Source organism: Sparus aurata, chromosome 18, assembly GCF_900880675.1.
Source record: "Sparus aurata chromosome 18, fSpaAur1.1, whole genome shotgun sequence".
Lineage (NCBI taxonomy): Eukaryota > Metazoa > Chordata > Actinopteri > Spariformes > Sparidae > Sparus > Sparus aurata.
In genome coordinates, this window is record NC_044204.1 from 23,624,465 (window position 1) to 23,645,669 (window position 21,205).

At 42.8% G+C, this 21,205-nt stretch overlaps 2 protein-coding genes across 4 annotated transcripts; one reads left to right on the top strand and one right to left on the bottom strand.

Annotated features, from left to right (window-relative positions):
* The first annotated feature begins 468 nt into the window (after nucleotides 1-468).
* Nucleotides 469-4,963, top strand: arl3l1 (ADP ribosylation factor like GTPase 3, like 1). 2 transcript variants are annotated; one of them, XM_030395452.1, is made up of 6 exons: nucleotides 469-837; nucleotides 1,544-1,687; nucleotides 2,935-3,051; nucleotides 3,513-3,563; nucleotides 4,085-4,270; nucleotides 4,492-4,963. In XM_030395452.1, the coding sequence occupies exons 1-6, from the start codon at nucleotides 820-822 to the stop codon at nucleotides 4,537-4,539; spliced, it is 564 nt and encodes a 187-aa protein (XP_030251312.1). In that variant the 5' UTR covers nucleotides 469-819; the 3' UTR covers nucleotides 4,540-4,963. The 2 variants fall into 2 exon arrangements, with proteins under 2 accessions (XP_030251312.1, XP_030251310.1); XM_030395450.1 differs by having other exon boundaries at nucleotides 483-837; nucleotides 1,541-1,687.
* A 3,906-nt stretch (nucleotides 4,964-8,869) lies between these two features.
* LOC115569380 (soluble guanylate cyclase 88E-like) lies at nucleotides 8,870-21,040 on the bottom strand. 2 transcript variants are annotated; one of them, XM_030397436.1, is made up of 19 exons: nucleotides 20,922-21,040; nucleotides 20,615-20,786; nucleotides 20,242-20,382; nucleotides 18,481-18,620; nucleotides 18,204-18,338; nucleotides 16,740-16,863; nucleotides 16,518-16,637; nucleotides 16,324-16,408; nucleotides 15,871-15,957; nucleotides 14,321-14,438; nucleotides 13,662-13,791; nucleotides 13,336-13,482; nucleotides 12,256-12,402; nucleotides 12,015-12,171; nucleotides 11,829-11,938; nucleotides 11,649-11,738; nucleotides 10,460-10,618; nucleotides 10,225-10,362; nucleotides 8,870-9,517 (listed from the first exon to the last, which is right to left on the bottom strand). In XM_030397436.1, the coding sequence occupies exons 2-19, from the start codon at nucleotides 20,732-20,734 to the stop codon at nucleotides 9,365-9,367; spliced, it is 2,301 nt and encodes a 766-aa protein (XP_030253296.1). In that variant the 5' UTR covers nucleotides 20,735-20,786; nucleotides 20,922-21,040; the 3' UTR covers nucleotides 8,870-9,364. The 2 variants fall into 2 exon arrangements, with proteins under 2 accessions (XP_030253296.1, XP_030253295.1); XM_030397435.1 differs by having other exon boundaries at nucleotides 16,291-16,408.
* Between the last annotated feature and the right edge of the window lie 165 nt (nucleotides 21,041-21,205).

Consider the following 21,205-nt stretch of genomic DNA (forward strand, 5'->3'; position numbering starts at 1 on the left):
GAGCCTAGAAATGTTTTAATCCAGGCGCAGGACAGGCGTGCTCCAACTAATCCCACTGAATGCTTTACTCACAGGAGGCAGACTACAGACGAGCCACACAGAGCAGCTTTATAGCAGCTTGCATGTAATGGATATATGGGATGTTAATGCTATCCACTCTTGTCCAAGAGAAGGATGGATGTGAGGATTTGAGAGTTGACTTATGAACCTAGAAATAACAGGTTCCCCGGTTCAACAACATGATATAATCTGTTAAAGTTTGTGTTAAACTTTATGCACACTGCCAGGCCTCACACTGCGTGTTGGAGTTTTTTCTGTATTACCAGCATTTCCTCCCTTCAGCCATATGGCAAACTTTTTTTCTATTTTGGTGTGTGAGTGTGTCAGTAAGGACTGTTTATTCAGTTTCCTCCTATAGCAGGTGGCTGAGGGATAATCCAGGTAAAGCCAGTGCAAAGTGGAGATGGAGGGTTGGACAGAGGAAGGGGGAGGATGAATGTGGTGGCCTTTGCATGGATGACTAGGGCTAATTCTGGCCTCCTAATCCTGGCCCCATCCACCCTCCCCCTCTTCCTGCCCGCTAACTCCACGGCGCAGTGAGGAGCAATTGACGCCCAGGTAGACGTTACTATCACATACACATATAGCACTTACCTCGCCCGAGTTTACAGAGGAAGAAGAGGGGGGAAATACAGGGGAGTGCTGGTACCTTTTGTGAATAGCTAACCTGGGTGACCTGGATAGCTAACACACCTGTGTGAGCTTCACTGGAGAATGTAGCTGCAGCCCTCCAGCCAAGCCAACAGGAAACAAATCACCATGGGAGAAGCTCAAAAGGTAAGTGATCTGATCTGAGGATACCAATTGTGACCATTTGTTTGACAAAGAAATCTACTCACAGCTGGTTATAACTCCGAAAGTGTGGACTAGTATGTTTTACAGTAGTTCTGTTCTGCTTGTGATTTTTAGATGATCTCAACTGACAAGCTTTGAAAGTGGAGGTGATTTAGTGATTATACATCTGTGTCTAACCTCCTGATGCCCTCACATGTACAGTTACATATCACTTTGATTAAAATATTTAAAGCTACAGTGCCTCTTGTGAAGCAGTGTGGCAGTCTGCTGGTTGTGTAACCGGTCTCCAGGCTAATCACATTAAACGGCTAACCATTATATGAATGGAGCTCGAGTCAACGCTGGTGCTTTTCTAAATAAATCAACAGATTAAATATTTCAGAATGGGGGCCGGAAAGGGAGAGGGATGGGCTGGAGCTAGGTGGGTTCGTGGGTGGAGCAGCAGGGGCTCGGATCTGTGTCAGTAGTGCTGTATGTAAGGGGGGCTTTGACGTCATGTCAGAAAGAGGACAGTGGGATCAGTGTGAAGTTGTAAAGAGTGTCTAAAAACTATGCTTGAGATCATGTCAAATTAGCTGTTTCTAAGCCAAAATATTCTAAAAATGAACTACCCCAGAATAGAAATACAGTCTAACAGTTGATGGTCTTCCGTGTCCTTCCACGCCCCTACCACTCCTTCATCCAGCAGGGCTTACTCTCCGTCATTGAGAAACTGAAGGGATCCACGGAGCAGGAGGTCAGGATAGTGCTCCTGGGTTTGGACAACGCCGGCAAGACCACCCTGCTGAAGAGCCTCGCCTCCGAGGATGTGAACACAATCACACCAACACAGGTGACTTAGACTCACACCTCAAAAAGACAAAAATGACAATAGTCCGAACTGTGCTGCTGGTCAAAGATGAAGGAAAGTTAACTGTTAAAAGTCAAAAACAACAAATGCCACAATCCACAATCCCTGCTGACATGCTTGCAGTTGATGTTTTTGTGTTTTTCATTTTAATCAACTCATCTTATCCTGAACCGCTGAGGCACTTTACAACATGAAGTTCATCATTAAGTGTACTTTAGATAATCATCACGGTGCATCTGCCAGAAATATTACACCAATATTTTGTTAACAAACAAAGTACTGCTCTTTGTAGACCGATGCAATTTGCCTGCTGTCACTGAAGCCCTTTTTTTTCAGAGATGGATATCTCTTTTCTGAATGAGGCTTTTCAAAAGATATTTAGTATTTTCATGTCAGTGTAACCCAGAATTATAAAAAGGCAAGGGGATTGAATTTAATCTCGTGAGCACGCTCTTGCTCAAAGTAATGGGATTCAGATGACCTTTGCTTTCCTGACACACTCTGAAATGAAATGATTGGTCTTACAGTTCACACGCTTTACCCACTCATCAGTAAAATCATGTTTTGAGGATGTACAGATGACCCTTCTATACTGTATGTGTGGATTTCCTGATTTGCATGCTCCCACCACATTTCCCGACGGTGTTTTTATCGACCTCTTTTGATGTGATTATCTAACCTCTCATACACTCGCATTACTCTCACAAGACATAGAGACACAGAGCAGATGTACTGCCAGGTCCCGGACGATTGCAACGGCTCATCGGACACCAGACAGAGAGGATGTAGTCCAGTATGGCCCAGCAATAATCACCACGCAGCTAAATGAGACCTGACACATAAACACATACACTGCACTTGATCCTTCCACTCTTATCCTCAGATTTGCTACTTTAACTGACCCTCAGGATAAAGTTGTTATACAACCTTGCCGTCTGAAACCAAAAGGAGCCGCGTTATGAGCAACGGTGATGGATTAACACAGTGACCATTTCCCCGTAAACACCCAGAGCACGTTGCACTCCTGCTGATATGTAATAAGGTTACAAAGAGGAGTAACCAAACAGTGATTAATTTAAGACATACACACCTGCGCTCGAGTACAGTGCAGCTTAACGAATTGCTTCATAACCATTTGCAAGGCTTTCCAGGTACTGCTTACTGTAACTGTGTTAATTTAAAGGCAGTAATGTGCAGCACAGTGACTCCAGCTTTGTGTTTGACATCAGGGTTTCAACATAAAGAGCGTGGCCTCACATGGCATGAAACTTAATGTGTGGGACATAGGAGGACAGAGGAAGATCAGGCCCTTCTGGAAAAAGTATCTGGAACATACAGACCTCTTGGTGAGTGAATGCACTTAGAATAAAGCAGTTCAATGAAATAATCTCTTGATGGACATTTGCTTTATTGTCCATCTGCAAGTGGACAACACAAAAAGCTATGTGGAGCCATAAAAATCCTTCACATTAGATTATAAAAATACTTACATACACTTCCACACAACAAGTTGATTCAGATTGTTTATACTCAGTATGCTATACTATATTCATACACCATAATTTATGTTGATAGAAGTATTTTGTAAAACTGTATTTTGTGGAACTTTTCAGAAAGGTTGACAACTGTATCTTATATTCTCAGTTAACACTACTGTATTGTACAGGAGCAGCTGTGTACTGAAAGAATCACAGACACCTTTAAGTTTATAGATGCAGAATGCAAATGTTGAAGCCCAAAATATATATATTTTTAATCTTTGTTTACGTTTCAGCATATTTTGACTCTTACGTATTTGTTGTTTCAGATTTATGTCATTGACAGTGCAGACAAGAAGCGGTTTGAAGAGACGGGACTGGTGAGCTTGATGCACTGCTGTCATTTTTACATATAAATACACTCTGAAAGGCACCATATCAAAACTAAAGTTAATTAAAGGTCACATATTGTACAAAGTGAGATTTCCGGCAATACAGAAACTATGAAAGTGTCCAATTGTCATTCCACTGAGAAATACACACAACACAAACTGTGCCCTTAAACTAGCTGTTGGGACTTCTGAAACACTGTGATGTCACAGCTACACATTGTCAAACCCCAGCATGGCTGTAGATGCAAAAACACCATTTGTGTTCAGGCCTGTGCGAGCTGACCAACCAGAACAGTCTGGGCTTTTCAATGGGAGCGCATTAAAGGGACAGGCACCAAAACAGTGTTCAGACAGAACTATTTGTTTTTTGAACATTTAAGCATGTAAACATTTTCTAATAGAGACACAAAACCAAGGTATGAACCTGAACATTAGATTAATATATATGAAAATCGTTGTTTAGATTTTAAAGAAAAGTCAGTTACCTAACAAAAATCTCATGTGTGCAGGAGCTGTCTGAGCTGATCGACGAGGAGAATCTGAAGGGCGTTCCAGTGCTCATCTTTGCCAATAAGCAGGATCTGGCCACAGCGTCACCGGCCAGCGAGATTGCCGAGGGACTCAACCTGCATACGTACCGGGACCGTGAGTGGCAGATTCAGGCCTGCTCAGCTGTGTCTGGGGAGGGAGTTCAGGTCAGACCTAGTCCCAACATTGATTTATTGATTTCTCCTCTGACGGAACCTAATTAGCCCTATGAAAGTGCTCCCTGCTTTTCCTGCTGTACAATACTCTGCTGAAAATCAGACTTTATTTCTATCAACAACCCCTCTTTACTTTACAAGTTTCATTGTTTTGACTATTTTCGCTCTTCAAACTGTAAGAGCTTGAGTTTGACTTTCATTTTCCCCCACAGGATGGCATGAACTGGATTTGCAACAACATTGTGAATAAGAAGAAGTGAAGACACATCAGGGACAACTGACCAGAGTCAGTGAATCAGCATCACAAAAGGGATTTGACACATATTTTGCTTAATTTAACATCAACACTTTACCTATGACGGGTCACAGATTCAATTCTTTTTTCAATTTGTGTAATTTTTATGAACATTTTGCAAATGTAACTAATTCAAAGTGAAGATGTTGGCTACAATAAGTGAATTGGCCACTTATCAATCCCCGTTCTACCCTAAATATGTATGTTTCTGTTCCCCTTAATACAGAGTATCTTTGTCTGGTGAATTTGTGTGCTTTCTTGAGAAAAAAACTAAGCTGTGTGTGTAGCCATGTAGAACTGTTAGGGTTTGTCAGTTACATAGACACCAGTTCAGTGTGAGTGTAACGTATGTGTTTTGAGATTTTTGACAATAAAATGATTAGTCATTTGTGCTGTTTTGATTTCAAGTCACGACCATAAGCAATCAGATTCTACAAAAAATTTACACAAACAAAAGCATCCAAGGTCAAGTAATGGTTTAAAAACTGTCGGTGACAGACAGAAAACATGTGAGTGGCTGTAAATGCCAACCTTTTCATGAGTGACAGGAGAAACAATAACAAGCTGATCCACTCCTGCTCAGCTGTCAGCTTGCTTTATTTCCGCAAGAAGATGACAAGCACTTACATTGTGCATGGAGAGAGAGAGAGACTAATTGAAAGGCGAGAGTGAGAGAGTGAAGAGTTTACAATTATACACCCGCGTGGCAGAACAAGATATGAAATCTTCAAGGCACAGCAGAACAAACAGTGCAAGAAATTACACGCAGAGAGGCTGACTAATTTGCAGCAGGGAGACTTTTTTTCTCTCTCTCTTAATGTTTTTTTTACATGTAAATTATTCTGGGACTGTCACATAGCACAGAGTTTCTCTTTGTCAGGAGCCCTTTTCACAGAGGTGCTTCGCCATATGACACATCTGTATCCAACAGTGAACACTTTGTTCTCACAGCAGAAATACAAGTAGTCTACTTCGGGAGAGCAACTCTGGCATTAAATTCTTTCCTCGCCTTCTGTCCTGAGATCTAAAATAAGAGCATGGTTCACATCGTGTGTTTCAGAAGACTTTTACCAACATGTGGTCTATCTCTACTGAGACGACAGCAGTCAGGAGGTTCACAGCCCTGTTTTCTTTCTCCACCTATTTGTCCTTAACACTAACCTTGGTGTAGGCTTAGTCCTCTTTTCAGCCATTTTGGCTCTACTCCGCTGCAGTTGGATTTAATGGATCTTTTGTGTCTATTGTCTGGAGCTGTAATTAACCATCTGAACGCACTATAAAATCACATGAGCTGTCGGGCTTTGTTCTGTGTCTTCCTCTACATGAAATTATGCTAATTAATATGTTTTCGTTTTTCTTTTGTCTGATATTTATGAGTGGATTTTGGGAGGGAATAAAATAGCTCCCTGGCTTACTTGCTGTATGTGCTACCAAAACGCATGAATATTGAATCATCTCCATGGCAACTAAAATTTGATGCAAGTCCCAAAACATTTTTGGTTTTTTTTTAGGCATCAGCTCCTGTTGAGGGAGCACAGCAGGGGGGGTGTGGGACCAATTACAACTTGTACTGGAGGACCATTATGGCTGTTTGAAAGAGACCAGACGGCACAGGAGCAGAGCTGATGGAGAGATGAGTTTGCTTTTTGCAGTGTGTTGTTCAGTGTCGCTTCTTGTACCAACAGGTGGCAGTATTAGAGAGCCTGATATCTGTGCTGGCGGCGAGGTGTGTGTGGTTTGACACACTCTAATTTCGTGAACTGCCACCCTAAAGCCAGGTTTAGATACAGATATTTTTTTATTCCTGCACAGTTAACCAAAACAATACCAGATAATGAAATATTGCTTTTATAAAAGCTACAGGTCATATGAGTGTCCTGTGGCTTTAATTATGGGCATACTTCAAACTAATCTCGCTGTCATCTGTTAACACACCCCAGTATCTCCATTTGTATACTTTAATGCAGGGGTGCCCAAACTTTGTTCCTCAGAGGGACAAAACTGAAACCTGATGGCGGGCCATGGGCCAAAAGAAAACAAAGTGTCACTCCGCCTGCTGTGCCAATTGTGAATGTATTTAATAATTAGGGATCTTACATACCTATGGAGCATTTTAGCTGTGATTAACACTGATTTATATTTAACAGTGATTTATATTATACTAATTTTACCTCAGAATAGGGCCAGCTGTCGACAATTAAGATACAGTCGGCCGAGATATTGCCATGTTATGGACAACCATTTTGTGGCCCACCTGTGAGACCATAATTCATTGCTGTATTTGAGTGTGAGTGGACCGTGTGGCCCATCGCTGGGCTGGACCAATTCTTTCTACATGAGAAGGTACTTTGCATAAAACATGATGCACATTTGTTCTAAAATGCATCCAAATTTGCAGACAAATCTCAGCTCTCTGTATAATGAGGCACCCATTTTTCCTTGCCCATTGTGTAAAGAGATATTTTTTTCTTCAATAATTATTAAAATTTCTCATGAAAACATAACTTTACTCATTGGGACAAATTGTTTTGGTTCTTGAAGTGGTTTCAGCAAAGTCTTAGGCTTACACAAGTAGTGTTGACTAATTAGGTTCCATCAGAGGAAAATCAATAAATCAATGTTGGGACTAGATCTGACCTGAACTCCCTCCCCAGACACAGCTGAGCAGGCCTGAATCTGCCACTCACGGTCCCGGTACGTATGCAGTTTGACACCCTCAGCGACCTCACTGGCCGGTGACGCCTTAAAACATTTTTTAAATCAAATATTTACTGAATTAAAAAAAAAAACAGAAAACACACTATTTTAAATGTTCACATTATGTGAATGTTTTTATGTTTTCATGCTCCATGCTATTCTTTTTTTCTCAATATTCATGCCACACTGCAAATCCGTTTCTGTCTGGCTAATGCAGATGTAATCTTGAGGTGATGTGATGTCACATCCATGCTATTGGCCCCACCAGCAGGTGTTGCCATGGAAACCCCCCCTCTGTTATTCGTGGTCCAGCAGCCACCTCTCTTGTCCTCCATTTCTTTCATTTTCCCCAAGCTGTGCTCATCAAAAGAAAAGCCTGCTCAGAGAGACAGGACAACAACACACTCCAGGTAGGAACAAAAGACACGGCGTCTGTGTTTGGTCGTCTGTTAGGGAGATAATTTGCCTGCTGCTTTTGAATACATGGAGGTGATGTTGCTGTGATGAATACTGTTGGATTTCTTTCTTTATTATCACACAGAATTGTATTGTTTTAAGGTGAAAAAGGCACAAAGTTTTAATGCCATTCTTCCTCTGTCAATTTCACCTTTAGCTCCACCTGAATTCAAATTATTACTGCATCTTATTAATGTGGGTGTTTCTCTGTGTCTGTGGCAAACCAAACTGAAAGATGTCTTCCTCCTTAAAGCTACCACAAACTATCCCAGAGCCACTGAGGGCACACATCCTTCCCTTCACGCCAGAAGTCGCCCTCCTGGCCTCCGCGAATCCACAGTCACCCACCATGACTCCTCCGCCCAGCTCTGCCCCTACGGCCTCCAGCCTCCAGAACGCCATCATCGCCACCACACTGCTCCCTTGGGAGGAGGTGCACATGCAAGTGCACACCATCCTGATTGTCGTCATCTTTTGTGTCGTCTGTTTGCTGCTCCTTCTCGCCTTCTTCTACGCCTTCTGTTTCCACTGCTCCATCAAGTCGTCCCCTAAAGACTCGGACAACAGGTGCAGCATGGACCGCGAGGACGCCACGTATAAGCGCAGCTCCTCAGATAACCAGTCGGTTGGGAATGTCGTTTGACACTGGCCCAGGATGTCTGATGTTTGACATGTCTACAAATGTATTTATGTTAGGATTGTGTTGTTTTGGTGGCATGTACAGATGTGTTGCAGCAGACGGTGGTTACTAATTCCCTTACATTGATTTAACTCCTTGAAGTGATATTGATTTGCTCCTGATTGATTTGCTGCATTCACTAGGGCATAAAGAGATCAGATGCAGGTGCACATGCATCCATGTCACAAGAGCAACACACAGACACAACAGAACATATCCACATCCACGACAATGACGATGTGTTCAATAAAAAACAAGTAAAAACCTGCAGATGTGAGTCTGGATACCGATGCCTTTGAGTGACAGGACGAACAACAGCAAACAGATCCACACGCGGCTCAGCAGTCATCTAGCTTCACTTCCACTGAGCTGACAAGCGTTTACATTGTGCCGCGGCTGTGTGCATCTGACGAGATTGATACAGAGCGATTGGACTCAGACAAGCAAGACAAAGGGGACAGGAGAGATTCAGAGTGATTTTATTCAGAGGATGAAACAAGACGTCGAAACAACAGAACAAAACGGTGTAGAAAATCACTGAGTTGAGTCCAGCGGGACCATGTGGCAGCGGTGCTGAAACACGTTACACAATGGGTGACTAATGAGAGGTATTAATTGGAGGGTTGTCTGCTCACTCGTAGGAGTTTTTCTTGAAGCTCCAAGGCAGCTGTTTAAACCGATCAAAGCGAGAAATCAGCCGCGATTGATTTCTGTATTGTCAGAGCTAAATACGCACTGATGATGTTACTGTGCAACAAAACACCCGCAAGGCTCTCTAGAAAATGTCAAGCGTTCCAGACTAGTCCATGTACACAAGAACTCCACCAAAAAAAAGGCTAAAATATGAGCAAAAGCAGCACTCCTATCCGACATTTGGCCTAACATTCAAAGCTTTGAGTGAGTCGTACAAGTAGCACTTCAGAAACAGAAACACAAACGAATTTCTGGTTTCGTTTGTTCATGACACGGAGCACATGGCGCTCTTAGAGCAGCGGGAGTCACAGGAGCTGCCGCGGGACTCCATGATGGAGTCTCTGCCATTGGACTCGGGTGAGTCCAGCTCCAGGTGAGCGTCCTGCAGGCCGTCCTGCAAAGCGTCCTTGTAGTGGGACTGGGGAGGTAAAAGGCTCATCACCACACTGATAACAAAACAGCAAGCGTAAAAACATCATATTTTTTTAACTCCCCGGTTTATGTGCTTTTTATCCATCTAGATTGTTTTGGTGTGAGTTGCAGAGTTTTGGAGATATCGGCTATTGAGATCTAGATGGTCAGAGCGCCAAAAAATATATTTGAAAAACATCCCAGAAATCATGACCTGATGACCTCAAGAGGATCTACAGATCTTGTTTTTGAGCAGTTAGTTCTAGGAACTACTTTCTTTCTAGTGAACCAGACCCACCATCAGCAACATGAATGGCTTCCTCCACTGCTGAGCTCTAAAGTTCGCTAGCTTGGTTAGCATAGTTAGCTAACTTCTCGTCCATGGGAAGATGCACACTTCCTTCTGCGTTGTGATACACTGTGTAGGTGTAGCCCACTAGAAAGAAAATAGTTCCTAGAAACTGCTCATTCATCCGGGTCATGATTTCTGGAAAAAGACTTCATTATTAAAATGTATTTTTTGCCTCTTTGAGAATCACAAACCGAGTGCCGTCTTGTTCCATTATATTGGAGTGAAGACACATCTTTACAGCTGATATATCTAATAGCACCACAGGTGAGAGTAAATATACATACATAATTTTGGGATTTGGCCTGAACTGTCCCTTTAAATCTGAGTCATCTCAGCAGCACCAGACAGATATTCTCTCTCACCTTATGAACCGACATCTCCTCCACCCGGCACTCCTCCATCGACTCCTCCAGAGAATGGCCTGAAATTTCCATCTTGATGCGATGAGAGCGGGTAGACTTGACGTCATCCTCGTCCTCCCCCGCCACCAGTGGGAAAACCTGGGGGCAAAGTCGGAAGGGGACTCAAGGAAATGAGAGAAAACAAGGGAGGCAATGAAGTGTACAATGCTCAAGCGTGTCTTAGTTGGATTTTTACCAGTCCCCCGTCGTCCCCTGTGGCCTCGGTGCCTGAGATGGTAGCCTTGCTGATGGCCTTACTGATGGTCTGGGTCTCAAACTGCGGACACGCTGCCTGAGCGTTCCCGTCTTTGTCCCTCTTTCCTTTAAGCCAGTACGTCTCAATTTCAACATTTCCCTAAGCATGAGAGGGAAGAGAGATTTAGGTTGCTGGCATATGTACAAATATTCAAAGACTATTCCTCCTCCTCCTATACTCCTGTCCTCGTGGCTGTCACAGGAACAATTTCTGTTATGGAGGGAAGTAAAATGGCGGGTGACACATTTTCAGAAGTCAGAACTCCCTGATGAAAAATGAGTCTTATTGGAGTCTGCAATCAGCCGTCTCAGAAAACGTTTGGGAGTCACTCTGCTGCCATTATCACTGAATGTAGGACATCAAAGTCAGACCGTGTGATAAAACAGACAGGCAGATCAACAAGCAAGCAAGCAGCAGCGCTGAATACTGAGTGTGCTGCCTCCCCAGAGCCGTGACACTGTGAGTTATTGAAGGAGACATATTCTGCTCATTTTCAGGTTCATAATGGAAACTAGAATAGATTTACACATGGTTTAATCATTTTCTCATTCTGGCCAGTGAGGCAACACTGTTTCTCCCCCTCTCTGTCTGAAACACTCCTGTTTACTTAAAGGGTCCCCTTTTCTGATTGGTCACCTCAAACATGCCTGAGCCGGCGGCGCTATGTGATGTCACAGAATTAAAGGCGGGGCTACTGACGAGCCATTTCAGGACCAGTGCGTTCAGCGTTTCTTGGGAGAGAGGAGCTTCTGTTGGTGCAGACTGTGACCTTTTCACCTTATAAGATCTTTTACACGCAGAAGAACCTATAAAACAGTGACAAGAAAGCCTAATAGGTCTCCTTTAATATAATGTTATACCGATTGAGGAAGTTTATTAAGTCCGGCTGGTTGCTAAGACACACATCTTCCATTAACACACACTGATTAGTGTATGATCAGTTTCAAGCAGGTTTTGTGTGATGTGAAAACGATATGTATTTGCTTTCAAGTGGAGGTGTTCTGAGCAACATCACCACTGTCTGATGCCCATACGTTCCGCAGCAAAACATAATAATTACATGTTTGTTACTGTGGCTGCGTGAATGCAAGAGTAGGGTTGCTGTGGAAACAGTTTTGACCCTCCTGACCTTGATGGTGATGGTACCCCTCCTCTCAAAGATAAAGTGACTTCCTTTCAGGTGCTCGTAGGTGGCGCTGCTGAGCTGAATGTGCATCTCCTGAAAGCAGATAAAAGAACAAGGCAGTTATAACAAAACTGTCACTTCAGTCATCTCTTCTCATACCTCTCTGTCATCATCTTCCTCTACCTTTCCATTGCTCTCCATGGCAGACGCAGTGTGGACTGTGTCACCATGCAAACCGTAACGTGGCATCTTGTGTCCCACCACACCTGCCACAACCATCCCGGAGTGGATCCCTGCAACCCAGAATGACAGGTGAGTCCACTCAGTCAAACACGGCGCTATAAAAAGGTCAAGACACGTTCTACCCACCGACGCGAATCTGTATGTTGTTGCCATTCGAGGGGTCTTTCAGGTGGTCTATGGAGCGCACCATGTCCAGGGCCATGTCGCAGATGTTGTGAGCGTGGTACTTTGTCTTCTCTGGGGCCCCGGCTACCACCATGTAGGCATCTCCAATGGTCTCGACCTGGAAGGAGACAGGGAAGAGCAGCTGTTGCATCGCGGGCACTCGTGGATAAAGTGCATAAGAGTGGGGGGGGGGCACTCAAACCTTGAAGACGCGGTGCTTCTCGCTGAGCGTGTCGAACAGCGTGTACATGGTGTTGAGCATGGAGACCACCTGCATCGGAGTGATGTGGCTGCAAATGCGAGTAAATCCCACCACGTCGCTGAAGAGGATGGTCACATCTGGGAACACCTGGAGGAGAGAGATAAGAAAGTTAATGAGAGGCAGAGAGAGACGAGGGAGGGAGGCACTCGTGGGCCAAATTTGTGTCTATGCTTTTAATGCGAAAATACAGAGGGACCTCACAGTCAACCTGATATTTACTGTGGCAAAAAGTCTGAAAGAGACGTAGACTGGTCTGTCTGTAGACTGGTCTGTCTGTATATGTCACTTGTTCCTTATCTGAATAATCTATTATTTTTATGTAATTATTCTAGTGATGGCTTCTTGTTATTCAGTTTACCCATGTTTTCATCTTATGTGAGGGAGCTACACAACATCCATAGATCAGCAAAAACTTAAAAATTTTGAGGTGGCAGTGCCGCCTACTGCTACAGAAGCCGATACTCCCTCGCCTAATTTTACCGCCCTGCTCATGTCCGCTTCAATTATAACAGGTTTGCTTTGTACTGCTGTGCCTGAATCCATGTGAATGCACCAACATTACTTGGTTTGGGTTTGGAAAAGTTCTCAGGGGAGGTAAAGCGGTTGTGTCATGTAGTTTGCCAGACTTCATGCTGGACCGTTCTCATAGCTGCAGACACAGCCTGGTGAGACACAGCTAGCAGAAACTGCTTAACAGCACCTCCAGAGCGCACTAATTCACATTTTATATCTTGTTTGTAATAAGTAGAATTTGGACATGTTATCAGGTGAATTTCTCTGCCTGTGTTCTAAAGCCAGGCTAGCTTTTTTCCCTGTTTCCAGTCTTTGTGCGATGCTAAGCTAAGCTAAGCGGCTGCTGTAGCTCAGATTCAGCGTACACTACAGCGAGCGGTGTCAATGTTCTCTCTCTCTTTTTTTTTTTTTTTTAAGAGCAGTGAATGTTAAAGGCTAGAACTGTTGCTTCTTTTATTTTGCGGTGCTCACTCACAGGCCAACAGCAGCACTATCTACCATCCTGACCTCGCAAGTGTTTACAGCCGGCTCTCCTTTGCGCAGCCTTTTAGCCACCGGCTTGGGAATCATCCTGTACAGAAGGTCATCAGTCTTCTTCATCTCGTAGTCCAGCATCTTCATGCTCTCCTCCAGCTTACTGGACTTCTTTTGCTCCTGCGTTTGCAACGGGGGAATGAGACAGAATAACACAGTGAGATTGCAATCTGTTTTCTCTCATCTCGGGTCTGTGGGCAGTAGGTGGTGGGGGGGCCTCTAGACTGAAAGAAGGCCCCTCGGAGCAACTTTGCATAATGCGGGGTGACGTGCGAGCTGATCACACGTCTGAGATGAACCTGTATGAGCGCCCTCTTCAGCTCCTCTGACTGCTGAGTGCCCGCCAGCACCAGGTCTCTGCTGGAGTCGTGCATGCTCAGGTCGTTGATGTACAGGCCGGTCTTGAACATCGCACTCAGGCTCTCCATCCTGGACAAATGGAAACAGTGACAATATTGATATAATGCACAGAATCTATGAATAACCATATGAGGAGAAATGTTATTTTTAGCTCCTTACCCTATCAATAATGTAAGCGGTGCGAGCGCAGCATTTAACACTTCAGCGGTTTTGTCAATACAGGCCTGTGAGCATTTACCGGCAAAACAAAATGTTTTAGGAGAGGAGGGAGATGTTTTGGTAATGAACTCAACGGAAAACACTCTCAGTTGCAAATGGGTTCCCATTAGGCTCACAAGAGCTGCACTGTCTGATTACAAGCTAATTAGCAGCTCATTTCATGCATGGTAAGTGCTGTTAGAATGGGCCCCTGATTTGATTCACTGCCCAGGCTTTTATTTCCAGCCTCGTAATTCAGTTTAGCGCTCGCTGCTTTTTTTCTGAATGTTTTACTTTTCAACTGCAGCGTTTTAATAAAGATTCGTTTCTATGGGTGTGTGTGTGTGTGTGTGTGTGTGTGTGTGTGTGTGTGTGTGTGTGTGTGTGTTTGGGCCCATACACAGGAGTTCCCAGGAAGATGATGGACTCCCACTCTGGCATGTATCTCATCTGTCCTTTTAGTTTGAGGCAGCGGCTCCCGTCGCCCCAGCTCTCCATCGCATTAGCGCTGTTACCGTCTAAAAAAGAGGAGCACGGAGAAAATGCCAACAACACGGACCTTTAGAGAGAGGTTTAGGTACAATTACAGCACTATACAATAATTGCACTGTGTCCACCCTAATGGATTTAGCATTTGAGCGTTTTTAAAGGAAACGTTTGACATTTCGGTGTGCGCACTAATACACTATCTTGCTGCCAGTGAGAAGTGAAGATCAAAACCACCTTCCCGTCTGTTTGTTCAATATGAAGCTGGAGCCAGCAGCCAATTAGCGTAGCTTAGCATAATGACCGGAAATGGAGAAATGGCTAATCTTTGCAAGCAGATATGGATGCAGAATCTGTGGGCAAGAGACAAGATTCAGGGAATCGGAAGCATTCTGGTTTCCGTTTATATTAGTAGACTACTTAGAGTAGTACCGACCAATCAGGTTTGAATGGACTTTGGTTGCCGGCAGGTTAACAAGCAATCTTAGAACCCATCGCCTATCGTCTTTAGCTTTTATTCCCTTTCTTTTTAATATTATTTGCCTATATGTAGTATATACAGGTATGTTAACATGGAGTAGCTGAAATGTCGTCTCACACCCATCTTCGCTTCTCAAGTTGCTAATCGGACTGTTATCCATCATCCGGATATACACTTTAATGACAATAGAGAGCTGCAGGCATGATGTATTTTTGTTGGCTAACCCTGAAGTTAGCATCGCCCCGGCTTCCTCAGCTAAAAGCCTAGGGGAGTGTTCCATTAGATTTTGGATTGTTGCCGAATATAAGCTCTGTGGAGTACACAAGCTCGCCACCTACACTAAGCGTCTCACTAAACTGTAGTAATCACACTTCACTATAAATCGATCATTCTACAAGTTGTAAAGTCAGAGTTAAAATAGTTTGTGACTAAAGTCCATCAGTTAAAAAAATGGCTAGTGAGTAGTTGCGTCTCGTGTTTGGCATGATGACATTTAAACACTCGTGTAACACAAACTATAAATCAAGCGTTGGGTATTTACTGCCGTATTTTATGTCAAATCTCTTCAGCTTGTGTTAAGCACAGTACTGATTTCAGACATTTAACCAAAACGAAACAAACAACAATTTTAAAAAAATTGACTTGAGAGGAGGGAACAGGAAGTTCAAAAATGATATATGATTTTGGGGTCTTAGGACTCATTCCTGCAGCACTCTGTTATTTGCTTTTACAGTTTTCATGCCAGACTATTTGTTGGACGGGAGCAGTGACGCCCTGGAGTATCCGCTGCTTGGCAGGCAGAAGCAGTGAAAACAAGACTTAAGAAACCCATCCAAGGAGTTCTGCACATAAAAATAAATTGTTTTCACATTTTTCTACAAATCAGATAATCAAGATAAAACATGTTCATTAATTAGTGAGCTTCAGAGATGCTGGTAGGTAGATTGTTGTTGTATTTTTTTAGATAAGTGAAAGGTCGTGACCTTTGTAATCATCTCCAATGATGGACTGGAAAGCCATGAGCTCCACATCTACGTCAGCAGAGCGGTTGGCGTTGTCGTAGTCGGAATCTGCGGATAGACCATGGGTAAATCTTCAGAGCCAAAAAACATTCACATTCGCACCCTCCACCAATTAAAAACCAGGGCTCGGCTCAGCTCGGCTAAATTCATTCAGCGTAAGTTGAAACAAGACATCAAACACTTCCATTTCTGCAACTGCAAGAGCTGCTAAACCCTCCAATTTAATTCAGCAACGTCTGAAGATTAAATGTTGATGTTCGAGCCGTCGTACAAGAACAGACATCCATCCTACAGCAACAGTTGTTTTATTTAATCTAATAAAAGTAGAATTGAACTGACTGCAGTGAAACTGATCTAACCACAAGCCCAGCAGACACACACCCCTGCGAGAGTTCGCATGGCTCCCACTCTTACTCTGGACTCGGTTGTGAAGGTTCCTCTCTCTCTTCACGGGCTCCTTGGACATGATCTCAAACAGGTTGTTGGGGTGGGAGATGATCTGTGTGCAGATTGAAAGCGGATATTTTTCCGATTCATTGTTTTTAATGTGCTGGAAGCGTCAAAGTTGTCCCTGTCTGATTCATGGACATGTTGAAGTGACTTCTTACCATGTTCCAGGTGAACTCCACCAGGGGGCGAGCCAGCAGGAAGGCGTCATTGATCTTCTTCCCATCCAGATCGGGGAAGACTGTGGCCAGGCCGGAGCCAACATTATGCACCACCATGTCCTCGAAAAATCAGAGACCTGCTGTTACTAATCATTCATTTAGTGCCTTCTGCAATCATTAACTGCTCTTGATGGGTCTTGGAGTGTTAATCAGAGAGATTACCTGTCTGAAGACGATGTTGAAGGGGAAGACCTCAAAGAAGAAGTCAGAGGTGATGGGCAAAATCTCCTGCTCCTCCTCATCCTCCTTCATGATGTAGCGGTAGGCCGAGTTGTCAAAGTTCAGCCTGCAGAGATCACATACGGATCGATATGTTAATGATAAACTGAGGTGGAAGACATATTCAGATCCTTAACTTAAAATGACTGTCATTTCTGCAGCTTGGGGTCTTTTATTCACATGATTAGTCACTTTTGCCTTCCTCTCACACGCTCCTGGGAGTCATCGAGGCATGAAGTGAATGAAGAACAGTGTGACCTCGAAAGAAACTGTGAACACTGTTGGAAACATTTGGGATGATGTAAGCCCACAGCTCAATAGTATATATAACAAAGGTCATTTCATCGCGGAAATGTTATATATTCAAGTCAAAGTACAGAAGTTTTATCAGGAAACTGTAATTCAATTATCAAAAGTGAAGTTGATTCTGGCTCCTCTGACTGATATATTATGATATATTTCATTATTAGGTAGATCAAACTGACACATCTATCCAGTAGTGTCATACTTTTGTGGTTATTCAATTCAATTCAATCTTTATTAGGGACACATCTCATGAGAGGTCCATAGCACAATAAAAATAAAATAAAATAGAATAAAATACATATACGCACATACATGTACATACATATACAAAAAGCTTTAAACAGGGAGGTCTTCACAGGCACTGAACACATACTGAATTTACACGCCAACATGTTTGCTTGTGCATACAGCTTTCGGCATTGTCTGTAAATGTCCTTGTCATCTGATAGATCATCGGTTATGTAATGGCCTAAATATGTTGCCTCATTACACACTTTAAGGGCAATGTCAGACAGGAAGAAGTCAGGATAGTCTGGTTAGATTACGAGTAGCTGCTTTAGATTACAATTTAACGATACAGGGACACTGCACATTAATAACATCTGTGCCAGTTGAGCCATCCAGGCTGATTTTCAACTGCAGCCCCTGTGCAGGTGTGATACAAGTTACAAGAGACACATAAGATACATGGAAATGAGACAGCAATACTAAACTTTTAGCAAAACACTTAAAATCAGGGACACAACACATAAACCATAAAACATAAAACAAGGATGATACTTGGTTGTCTTTTAGCCATGATTTGAAGTTAATTTGAATGAACGGGGTTTGGGTAGTTTGTTTTGTTTTGGGTTTCTTTGTCTAATACTAAATAGTTTTGTCTTTGAGTCTTAAAGGCGAGAAATTCAGAGGGAAACGTCTCTTTGGCAGAACTGCTAACAACTCATAGACACCTGAAATGAGCTTTCTTGTGAGGAGTCATGGTTACCACTGATGTGATAATACAATACTTCACCCCTAAGTGTAATATGAAGCCATACAAAAAGTACAGATGTGTCAAAATTATACTGTGTGTGTGTGTGTTGTGTGTTGTGTGTGTACCTCATGGTAACATGGGAATAGTCCCCGACCATCTGCTCAGACAGCACCTCCACGTGGATGTCGGTGTCGTAGAACTGCTTCCCCATCTGCCTCAGCTGACCCATGGCGTAGTGCAGATAGCCCTTACGTTTACTCCTGTGGGTGACAGAGAAGAGTCCATCTAATCACAAAGCTTTCTCTCTGTTTGCCCTCTACATCTACGTTTACGTCTGATGCCTGAAAGTCTGATCAATCCTCCCTCTACCCCCCCTCCTCCTCCTCCTCCTCCTCCTCACACCTGTAGTGGAGGGTGACTCCGGTGGCGGACTCCTCCTGGCAGAAGAAGGTTGGAGGCTGCACCTTGGGGTAGCTGAAGCGCAGGTACTCGTGGAGATTATCGAGGCCGTTGACAAAGTCACGTACATGACGGCCGAGCACCTGTAGACATGGGGGGACAGGTCATGTTTAAGACAAGTAACTATTCCTTTAATGATAAAAAATTACCCCTGCTAATGTAAAAAAAAAAAAAAAAGGGATTTGGGCATCTTAAGAGACCCAGAAATGTGACCTCAAATCGCAACTTAATGAAAGTGTAATAATAAACATCCCTTGATTCTGTCATATTTAGCTTCTTCTTTGCCAGACAACAATAAAATGTATTAGAGCACTATACGCAAAAACATGCACTGGTCAGATCTTTTGAGAGTTTTGGGCTATTTTGCAGACATAACATGTCGTATTTCAGAATATTTGAAAGAAAAACATCCAACATTTTCTTTTGGGTGTTTGGAAATTCATGCACATGATTAATTAGATAGTGACTCAATTAAATATTTAAAGATTACATTTCATAAAAGTAATTGTACAGAAAATAATCATGTTAACGTAAGTAATCACCTGGGTATGTTTCTTGGTGATATCTATTTTTAAACCTTTTCACCAATCGGGGCTTGACTACAATGCAATATTCACACAATATTAAAAATGAAATGTTGTTATTGTGTGAATAATCAACCATATATATCTGGCAGTGTTCATCTCTTGTTTCATCTGGATGAGTAATTTTTGTGGATAGTAATTAATCATTATGTACAGTTATGGTTACAGACTCTTCACCTCCCTACACTCATTTTTTTGCCACTAAAAGAGACAAAGCACACAGTGTACAACTTGACAGATAGATCTGATTACTAGCATTTTTTTGTTGTTGTTGTTGATTACATTTCTATACATATCAAGATATCTTTCATTTCATTTCGTGGGTTTTTCCTCATACTCCAGAGCAAGAAATCTCCCTTTCAGAAAAAAAACATCAAACTTTCCTATCTGTATTCTTGAGGTTTCTACAGAGAGGGTTTGTTTATCTATCATTCATAGCCTGATTTATAAAACATTTTATACCAAAAAGACATGGTGAAAATTCAAAGAAAAAATACTGAAAGGGCTGTTGTCAGATGTATTTTCAAAAAAATATCAAAAACACACTCGGTAGGAACCTTTGATTCTAATATGTCCACAAAATAAAACAAAAATTGTAAAACCCAGCCTCATCCAGTGTTCAGATTTCTGTTCATTTTCCCAAATTTTTAATTAGTCAGTGCTTCATTTGTGTATTCAAACCAAACATTTCAGGAAAAAAGTGTAATACAATTGTTAAAAGTGTAATCCTGTTGACCTGTGGTATCTTACTTACTTAATTTGTGACTCTTTAAAAGTATGGCCTCGTAGAAATGGTACCCACCCTTATTTTTGAGAACATGCAAAGTTGTAAAGGTTGTACATTCATCCGTAATTTTCAACTGACTGGTTTGTCACTCTTCAAATGTCTAAGGACTCCACACAGAGTCAAACCTACTGTGCATGAACACTCACATTAATCTCTTTATACTGGATTGACAGAAATATCACCAGAAATCACACAAAAAGACGATAAAGCGAGGCACAGGTTTTAAAAATGTAACCTTTCACTCGCGCAGTTGTAGTTTGAGGATACACGTTTCAGGGTGTTTCATAATTCTCTCTCACGTCTGACACCTGACAGGCTCAATATTTTTTTCACCTTAAGGATCCTGTCATAGCCGTACTTCCCAACGAAGCCCAGGAAGTAGACACCCCAGGAATTCATCAGCTCATTGTAGGGCGTTCCTGTCACTCCACTGGCCGCCTTTGCAATACGTGGAATCACACTCTCACTGTACACCTGCAGACACACACACACACACACACACACACACACACATACACATATGTGTATATGTATATATATGTATATATATATATATATATATATATATATATATATATATATATATAGTCTTGCTGTTCTGCTGTCATACTATGACAGCAGGACTATGAGGCTACAGACAAAAGTTGCCAGGTTGCACAGAGACAGAAATATGACACTATGACTATATGACTATATTTCAGTGTACCTGGTGGGTGACAAAGGAGTGCAACCTGACATCGGCTCTCTCCCTGACCAGCTTCCACACATCGTCGCCGTAGGACTCCTTGATGAAGTCGTGCAGACTCTCACACAGCAGCCCGTACATGATGTCTCTATGAAGACAGCTGAGTCACTTCCAACAGTCCTCCCAAAGGCACCTGTAAGGGGATGAGAAAAAGTTCTGTGGCGACTTTTGCAGCGCTGCAGTCAGAATTTCAATGTATTTACCTTTCAGCATGAAGCTATAAAAAGCCATCTAACTACTCAATATTACCGCTCCCTCTAGACATTACCTGTGGTGGTTTTTGAACTTCCTCAGACAAATAAGGTTTCATCTGAAAGCCAAGAGGGCAAACGGTTTTAAAGGGGCCCCGATTGTGCAACCTCTTGAAAAGTGAGTGGGCCTCTATTGTCCGTGTGTCAGCTGTCGGCGCCTGGTGGCTGAGCACCGCTTTCCATGTGACACGAACACACTGCGGGGGCCACCTCTCAAATACAGATGACACCAGTCACAAGAGTTTGTCCTGATTTCATTGTCTTGTCTTGTTTTTTAAGGAAATGTCTTGTTATATCAATG

What these genes read in the sequence shown, in the direction of transcription:
- arl3l1 (XM_030395450.1), top strand. An exon ending in ACACAATCACACCAACACAG is followed by an intron (nt 1,688 to 2,934) that starts GTGACTTAGACT and finishes GTTTGACATCAG; the next exon opens with GGTTTCAACATAAAGAGCGT. An exon ending in TGGAACATACAGACCTCTTG is followed by an intron (nt 3,052 to 3,512) that starts GTGAGTGAATGC and finishes TTGTTGTTTCAG; the next exon opens with ATTTATGTCATTGACAGTGC.
- LOC115569380 (XM_030397435.1), bottom strand. Translation starts at nt 20,734, where the DNA reads ATGTACGGGCTGCTGTGTGAGAGTCTGCACGACTTCATCAAGGAGTCC. An exon ending in GCTATGACAGGATCCTTAAG is followed by an intron (nt 18,621 to 20,241) that starts GTGAAAAAAATA and finishes CCATGTCTACAG; the next exon opens with GTGCTCGGCCGTCATGTACG. An exon ending in TATTCCCATGTTACCATGAG is followed by an intron (nt 16,864 to 18,203) that starts GTACACACACAA and finishes TGATCTCTGCAG; the next exon opens with GCTGAACTTTGACAACTCGG.